Here is a 9639-nt window from a genome sequence, read left to right as displayed (position 1 = left end):
ATTTTTCACAATTTGAGCACACGGGTTCAGAAATTGAAGTTTTATTTGTTGATGCACTTAATTCTTTGAATTCATCGTTCTGTGACAACTCAGTTGACTCATCTTGTTTAGAGTTTTCTTGGTGAGCATTGTCAACATGTTTTTCCTCAGATTCTTCATTCTTTGGAGTTGAATCTGTCTTGAATGTACCTACAGAAAAAATTTTAATAAAATCAAGACGATTCATATTTTCATCTATATAACAACCCCTCTTAATATCGTATTTCATAACATTTTTTGCTTCAAGACATATATTGAATCTTCTGCTTATTTCAAGAATCACATCCAAACTTATTTTATCTAGCTTCTCTTCTATGTTATTTATCAAATCTTTCTTCTTCCTTTAGTTTCCGTTTCGTGTTTTTCAAGCTTATTGACAAATTCACTTAGATAAAAATTTGAGAATCTAGAATCCTAAAGGTAAATTTAGTTCAATCAAAAATTCATACCACTCTAAAGGTAAAGCTTCTGCAAATTTTGATATCTCTTCAGCACTTGACATTCTTATTTTGAACTCTTTTAAAGTATCAAGTAAAACCAATCATTTATTCTTTTAAGCTTATTATTTTCCATTTCGTCAAACATTTTAAACACAATTTCTTTGTTAAACGAATTGGTTCAAAAATTGTTTTTAGCTCAAAGTCCACAAATTTCAACTTCCACGAGGCCCACTAACAAGCCCAATATCAAATCCTCAAAGTTCACGGCCCAATATAAAAACTCAAACAGGACTTGTAGCCCACTTGATTTTTTAACAAAATTTGCGGCCCAAACTTGTTTATTTAAACTCAACCCAATAACATGTTTCAAAATTCAGTTCAAAAAAACGGGAGGATTATTAGTTTTTGGTCTGATCTTTGGATAGGAGATAAACCTCTCATGTATTCATGGCCTAATCTTTACGAGAATGAGTCTGTCAAGAATTGTGCAGCCGCGGACAGGCTGATAGCTTCGGAGAACAGTTCGGTTCTGACCTGGAACTGGTCAAATTCTCCCTTCTCTGATGCTGATGCTGCTAAATTACATCGTCTGACCGATAGTATTCGGGAGGTCCGGTTATCAGAGTTGTCAGACAAATGGATTTGCACCGGAAGTCCGGACGGTAGCTTCTCAGTTGGTTCGCTCAGAAAGTTGCTGGTTGAAGACAATGCAGCTGTACACGACAATATTATGGAATGGGTAAAATGGGTCCCGGCTAATTGTAGTATTTTCTTTTGGAAAGCTCTCCAAAATAGGATTCCAACTAGAGCCGAGTTAATCAAGCGTAACATATTTATAAACGATCCCAACTATTGTTTTTGCGGGGATTATGAGGAAAGCACGGATCATGTTTTCTCGGGGTGCTCAGTGACGTCTCAGGTTTGGCAGCGTTTTTGTTCATGGGCTCGGTTACCTCCTTTGTTTGCTTTTGATTTCAAAGACGTGGCCGAATTCCACTCGGGTTGTAATCTCAACAGGGAGGAAGAAGGAGTGATCAAAGGGCTTATCATGATTGCGTGTTGGTGCATCTGGAGGGCGTGAAACGAAAAAATTTTCTCCAACGGGTCAGGTAGAAGCGAAGATATCATGGGGGATATTAAGTCGTTTGGTTTTCTTTGGCTTAGTAATAGATCTAAACATAGAAGTATTTTGTGGGTCGAGTGGTGTAAATACCCGTTGTACATGTTATAGTTGGTTTCTTTGTGGGGCGGCCTTGTTTTCTAAAAGTTACATTTCAAAAAAAATCTTGCACATTATCCAGTTCATTTTTCATTTTCAACAACTACATTTACAAGTTGCTTACGTCACAGGGGAATAGTTTTCGAGAGTGGTTGGCCACTTTTGACGGCCACTTTGACTTTTGGTTTTTTTTTTATATATATATAATAGTTATTTATAGGTGATGCCAAATTACAATTTTATCCCAAGTTTAAAATTACGATTTCGCCCTCGATTCAAAATAAAATTTTGCTTTTGCCCCTTGCTTAAATTTACGATTTTGCCCTCAGTTAAAAAATACAATTTTGCCCCCAGTTCAAAATAAAATTATGGTTTTGCCATCAGCTAGAGTCCTGCCAAATTACGATTTGGTTCCCAGTTTAAAATTACGATTTTGCCCCCAGCTAAAAATTACGATTTTGCCCGCAGTTAAAATATTACGATTTTGCCCTCATTTCAAAATAAAAAAAATGGTTTTGCCGTCGGTTCAAAATATTATTTTACCTCAATTTTAAAATTACGATTTTACCTCCGCTAAAAATTGCAATCTTGCCATCGTTTTTTCCCTTTGGCAAAACCATGGTAGTGTTTTATTTTACTTTGTTGACTTAATTTTGTTTTTATTCATGCAAAACAGCTGCCTAGCACTCGCTAATTGATTCTGACAAATTATTGTTTTGCCCCCAGCTCTAAATTACATGCTTGTCATCGTTTTAGTTAAAAAAAATTTATCATAACTATGGTACTGTTTTTTTTTTAATTGTTTAACTTGATGTACCTTTTTTGATATCGTGTTATAGGTAGCATGTATAACTAACCGACATAAAGGCGTACATGTTATTAACCTAAGAAATACTTGGTTTAGCGCTCCGCAACGCGGGCGGCGCATAACTCTAGGTGCCTAACACTGACTTATTAGTACTGAAAAATTACAGTTTTGCCCTGAGCCCAAAATTACGGTCTTATCATCGTTTTTTTCATAGCAAAGTTATAGTAGTCTTCTTTTAATTGATTGAGAATTATTCAGCCATTGCCCGTAACGCATGCGGCGCATCTACTGGTTCAAAACATTTAATAGTCTTTGAAATTTTCAAAATGGTCTGTGTCAGTTTGACTTTCATGTAATTGATATTCTAGAAAAATAACTCTCCTATGATATCCAATCAGAAACATATACCCTACAATGATTTCTAATCACATTAATATCTAAACCTTTATTTCTTTACACTATTTTTCAACTTATCCCAGATATCTACTACGAAACCATCAAAATCAACTATCAGCCATTGATTTCCTCAACTACACAGTAGCAACACATGCAATCTCTCACGTATGTTCTTATTTTATTTCTTTGTTTACCACCAAATCCAGAACTGATTTCAACAAACACATTCAAACAACAATCAGAAATTTAGAAACTTAACAATCTGTTGTGATTTTCTATACTTTAACAAAGCAGTAATCAATCAATTCAAATCGACAATCACTACAAACAACTCGTATATTGAATCAAATTCAGTTAGTCACCAAACACTCAACACATTATCATCTTTCTTCAACTGTTTTCGAGCACAATGACACAATAGCAATACCTTCAACTCGATACAAAAACTAGAACCACAAAATTATATGCAATCTTCAGATCTGATTTATCAAAGCAATATGATAATCAATCGGAGATCACTGATAATCAATCAAAAACAATCCGAAATCGATCCGATTTAGTCCGAAACTCAATCAGTTTTACCAAACGCAGATCGAAATGAATAGAATTTGATTCAAAAACAAACCATATTAGTCTGAAATCTGTTCGAAACAAGTCACAAGTCAATCGGAACACATTCGAATCACACCGAAAGTCAGCTGAAACTCATCAAATCAGTTCTGATATTGATTGTTGATTTTGATTATTATCTTATGTGATTATCAACTGTTGAAGATGATATATGACGTGATGAATACTATACCATGATTTTAGTTCAATTTCAGCCAAAAACACAAACAAATCTATGAAAACTGTCCGCAAAATTTCATCGAAAATCAGCGAAATCAAGCATTGATTTTGTTCTACAATTCAACACATCTTAGATTTGGAATTAAAATCACGAATATTCAATCTAAAACAGTCTGAGACTCAATCGAAATGATCTAAAATTCACAGGAATAAACTGAACATCAATCGAAACAATCCTATCAACACGAATAACAATCAGATAAACAAACACGAATAACAATCAGCAACACTTAACATGATTCAGCCTAGACTTCAGATTCAAACAACACCTATCAACAACTCAAACCTGATTTATCGGAATTCCTAAATCAAATCAGATCTGAAACATGACTCGACATGTGATGAGTTCATATGGAATACATGATACACAAAAACATTAATCACTAACACAATTCAAAACAAACAGATAATCATTCAAAACAGTTTGAAATATATGAAATTTCAATCAAAAATCATCGAATCACATCAAATCAATCACGTTTTCACTGTAAACAGTTCAGCGAGTTCAAACAACACACCAAAACGAATCGAAATTCACCGAAAATAGTCCGAAATTAACCAAAATTCGATTTGATTTCACTGATACTGAGCGAAACTCGTCTGATTTGCAAACGATTACACGCAGAGCTATCCGTAGATCTGATACCACTTGTGAGTTCAGGATCTCATCGTAAACGATCACTAGATCTACGATGAATTCGATTTAACGTGCGGAATCCGTTAAATCGAACCGTAATCATGCGCGAAAACGTAAATAAACGCCGTTTTATTACATATCAACGATAACCGGATAGAGTGTTAGGAAACTTTATTTGTAAGTATTGAAGAAAATCAAATTCAACTTGATCTATGAAGAAGACAACAGTCCTGAAGATCACAACAAGAAGAAGAAGATCGGATAGGACAACTGAAAAGAAGAACATCTACTTCAAAGAATCACATGTTGATCAAGAGCTGAAGAAGATTATCAGAGAAGGTCATTTCTGATGGATCTGATAATATTTCTGATGAAATATCATCAGTTTCTGGCGATTCTGATCATCAGATTTTCTGATGATTTGTTCACCAGAATTTCTGATGAAGTGGTTTATCAGAAATTCTGATGAATACCTCACTTGTCTAAAAATCAGCTCTATCCTGCCACAATAACCGAAGCAACTTGAGATTATTGGATATCATGATTACAAAGGCAACTTGATTGTTGGATTCAATGAATATGTCAAATGGCTACTTTATGCAGGACTTATTGCATGAATAAACAAATGTTTATTCATGTATCCAGCCTTCTATAAATAGAAGGCTCACCAAGCAGAGGACATTGAGTTAAGCTTAGCATTCAATACATACTACAAAACTCCATTGCTCTCTCACCCTCAGAATTCAAGATTCATTTGTAATAGATAATAATCTTACAATCACCTTGTAAACTATTTTGTTTCAAAGTGATATAAACTTGATAATTCTGTAGGTCTTGTTTCTTAAAAGTCTGATTTCCATTTCCGCACAACTTTTTCACATCTACTGAAATCACTTGCCATATTACGTAAAGGAAGTTTTTAAGTCCAAACTGGGACCAACAATTGGTATCAGAGCAGATTGAATAAATCATTTTCAAACGATCAATCGCTCATCTTCTTTTCTCTAAATATGGCCAGCTTTCAATCATGGAATAATGCTTTTAACATTGGTTCTATGTCTAAACCTCCGACTCTGGTCAGAGAGGAATACCCCCAATGGAAAATCAGGATGGTCAATTTCCTTAATGGTCATGACCGAGCTTTGTTTCAATCCATTGAAAGGGGTGATGTGCTGAAAATAGGTCAAATAAAACTAACTAAATTACCCTATTTCTAGACTCACTAAGCTTTAAATTTATAAAACTAAGACTCGACCTAAACCCTAAATCACGCAACCGGCAAGTGAACCGATCGACGTAGTAAAGCTAAAGTAAGTCCGAGTGTCGAACCCACGAGACTCTACTGACTACGCTACGACTCTATCTAGACTCAAACTGACACGACATACTAAATTGTTTATTAATTTGGGGGGGGGGTTTCTAAAAATCCTAAATAAAATAATAAAATAATACTAGAAAGCTAGACACGAACTCAAACGAAGGGTCTGATCAGTGAGAATGAAGACTACCTAGGCTAGACGCAGGCTAAACTCAGAATGGATTCTTAAATGATAATGATGTGATGTGGAACCGGGATCTTCTAATGCTAAACCTATTAAGATACCACTAAGCCCCTCAAACACTCTCGAGGCGATTCTTGTGGCACTACCTAGGATGTTACGCTCACCGGTTTTCTAGATTTCTTGTCCGTCCTCTAGTTTCTTGAAAGTGCTTATGTAAGACGCTCTACTTTGCCTCGCGAACGTCTAAAGCAACTATGGGTTTAATCTTGGCTTAATAGACAATGGGTGGTTAATTCCTTATAACTACTCCGAGACCTATCAATATCCTCGAGCCTTTCCGCGACGAGTCTAGCAGCACACTTGATTTTAATTAATTACCGAATATTGTTCCTAAGGTTACTAGTGCACTTTTCACCCTAAAGAATTAATGACCTATTATGTGATATAGACACTCACCTAAGTCAAGAACCCTAATTCGACTCTATTTCGTGATAAAGACCGTCACCAAGAATCGAATGGAACAAATAAACAATAAATAAATAATCACAAGCACACATATGCACCAAGACAAACTATCATAGTGTTTACAATACAAGAAAATTCCACAACCACATCAATAATCAAATAAAAATCCAAACTTTGTCATGCCATAGTCATCGCCTAGGTAGTTTATGGTTTTAGCCAGAAAACATCATCAAAAACAAAGTCAAAAACATTGTATCAACTGAATTCATTGTTAACAAAGTCTAAACAAACAAAGAACGAAAGAAAAAGGTATGTAGAACCCGAATCTTCACTCCCGAATGCTCAAAAACGCTATCCCAATGATTCCAAGCTTCCAAGATGCTTCAAGCACGTCCACAGCCTTCAATCAGCAGCCAATTCTTGCCCAAAGATGCCCAAGTTCGTAATAATTCGGCTGTGCACGTGTATATGTTATTATATAACCAAAAACCCTAACTTGCCATGCAATCCGCGTAATTCTGCCGACACAGTCTCTTTAGGCGGCCCGCGTGAAGAAATGGCTTGAGCTAACGCGGGTCGCCTAGGGTTTACAATCCTGATTCGCTTTACAACTCTCTCGCGGCCCGCCTAAGAATCATGCCTAAGTTGACGCGGGTCGCGAGAGGTAGTTATTCCTGCAATTCTTCCTTTAAGTCAACGCGGGGCGCGTGAAGTTGACTGTTAAGTCTACGCGGCCCGCCTGGGAGCTCCAGAACTGCAAATTTTCTTCGTTTCAGCTCTCGACTTCCTCGGTTTCCATGCCAGCCTTCCGCCATTCCAGATTTCTGCTCGTTTTCGCTCCTTTTGGCTGTAAAGACCTGGAAACACAAATAAATCAATAGTATGTACATTCTAAACTAAACCGACACTAAAACTAACTAACTAACGACTAAAACCGACGCGAATACCAATGTATTTTGCAATACATCAAGGGGTCCACATATACCAATGACTGAAATACCAGCTATTCCAGCAACTGACCAATCACCTGGTATCCCTGCCTCCCGAGCTCCCAAAAGTGAAATACTTTAGAGTGAGGAAGACAAGGAAAAGGTGGCTGGAGATGAAAGGGCAAAGTCACTTTTAATAATGGCTATCCCCAATGACATATTTTCACAAGTTGATGCATGTGCATCAGCTAAGGAAATATGGGATCGGTTGGAAAATCTTTGTGAAGGAGGAGAAAGGATGAAAAGAAACAAGAGAACAAACAACGTTTCCTCATATGAGAGGTTCAAAAGTTTACCTAATGAAAGATTAAATGAAACATATCAAAGATTTACAAAAATTTTGAACGGGCTAAAGAAATTTGGTATAACAAAATCAAATGATGAAAGAAACATAAAATTTCTAGATGCTTTACCTAGAGAATGGAGAAGTCTAACCATGACTTTGTCCTCAACCTTAGAACTAGGGAATATGAGTCTTCATGACTTATACAACATCTTGATCCCCAGAGAGGAAGAAATATTTGAAGAATCCATTCAAAGAGGGGGATCTTTAGCTCTTATCTCAAACCCATAAAGAACACCACCTACCAATGATCCACATCCTTCAAACAGTCAAAATCTTGAAATTTCTGATACATCATCAGATTTTTCAGCTTTTCCTGAAGCAATAGCACTGCTCACCAAAACATTTGAGCAGAGGTTGAGGGGAGGAGGCCAAAGATACCAGAGAAGTGACAGAGGGAGGATGGATGGAAGATCTAAGGAAGAAGGTAGATCTAAGGATAAGGGAAAGGCTGAAGTTGTATGTTACAAGTGCAAGCAGAGACGTCACTATGCATCAGAATGCAAGACCAAGAAACTGAAAGATGTTGCTTATTATGAGAAGAAGCTGGAAGAAGCTAAGAAGCAGCAGCAAGTCAGTTTAATTGTAGGAACAGATACATGGCTATCTGATGATTCTTCTAATGAAGAAGAGGAAGAAATGGCTAATTTCTGCCTAATGGCACTTTCTGATGACCTACCGGAAACTTTAGGACAGAAGGTAATTTTAGATAATATTGATCTTGAACACAAGCTAAACAAGCTCATGTCAGATTTTCTAAATCTGCAAGATAAGCAGAAATCAGATAGTAAAAAATCTGATGAGTTGCAAAGGACCATGAATAAAATCATACTTGAAAACCAATTACTAACAGAAGAAAATTTAGATCACAGAGCTAAAATTGAGTTCTATGAAAATGAAAGAAAAGATCTTTACAAGAAAATTAATGATAAAGAAATTAATGTAAGAGGTTTTCAACAAGCCAAAGAATTCTTAAATTTCATTGAGTCCACACCAAAGAACAAAGGAGAGGGTTTAGGATATTTAAAAACAAGAGAAAGTAAACCCACTGTCTTTGTAAAAGCAACCCATCAGATTTCTGATAAATTTTTATCAGTATCTGATTCTGAATCATGCAAATCAACCTATTCTGAATACTCTTTTGAAAAACCCAACTTCAAAACAAAAAGGAGTGAATGCAAACAAGAATCTGTAGAGATTCCAGAAGCAGTTCACTCATTGATTCAAAATTATCCATTCATCCCGTCAGAAGAAAGAATATCAGGATATTCTGATAAAGATTCTTGTATGTGTGTTGACATACTGAAGCTTGTTCAACACCATCTCCAAAAGAAAAATGAAAAATCTGTTTATGGCTCAGCATATAACAGATATTCTGATGAAAGGCCATCAAGAGAAAATAATCTGATTAAAATCTCATCAGAAAGAGTACCCAAGCAAGCCTGGGTACCAAAAACCCTCTAATTTTTCCATTTCAGGACCATCATGTGCAGCAGATCTGGTACTGCGACTCAGGAAGCTCCAAGCACATGACTGGGGAACGGAGCTTACTCAGCAACTTTGTTTCAAAGCTAGGTAAAATGGTAAATTTTGGAAATGGAGTAAAAGGGAGGATCATGGGATATGGATGCATAAGGTATGGATGCTTGACCATTGAGAAAGTAGCCTATGTTGAAGGCTTAACGTATAATCTGCTAAGCTGTGGTCAATTCTGTGACAAAAGTTTTCAGGTAACCTTTTTACCAGAAAAATGCTTGCTAATAGGTATGGATGATAATAAAATTTATTTAAGTGGAAACAGAATAAGACAATCAATTTACTATTTTGATTTCAAAGAAGAAAATGAACATCCAAAATTATGTTTATTTTCAAAAAAAAAAAACAACAAGGGTAGTAGTTGGTTGTGGCACAAGAGGTTAGCCCACTTAAATTTCAAAAACCTAAGCAAATTA

The 9639-nt window shown here is 36.0% G+C and overlaps 1 protein-coding gene across 1 annotated transcript; it reads left to right on the top strand.

Annotated features, from left to right (window-relative positions):
- The first annotated feature begins 840 nt into the window (after positions 1–840).
- LOC110870450 lies at positions 841–1560 on the top strand. The gene has a single exon (XM_022119630.2). It carries the CDS (start codon positions 841–843, stop codon positions 1558–1560), a length of 720 nt encoding a protein of 239 aa, XP_021975322.2.
- Positions 1561–9639: the final 8079 nt, after the last annotated feature.

The sequence above is a fragment of the Helianthus annuus genome, chromosome 8, assembly GCF_002127325.2.
Source record: "Helianthus annuus cultivar XRQ/B chromosome 8, HanXRQr2.0-SUNRISE, whole genome shotgun sequence".
NCBI lineage: Eukaryota > Viridiplantae > Streptophyta > Magnoliopsida > Asterales > Asteraceae > Helianthus > Helianthus annuus.
The sequence above is the reverse complement of the archived record's forward strand: the minus strand, read 5'-3'. Positions and strand labels throughout refer to the sequence as shown.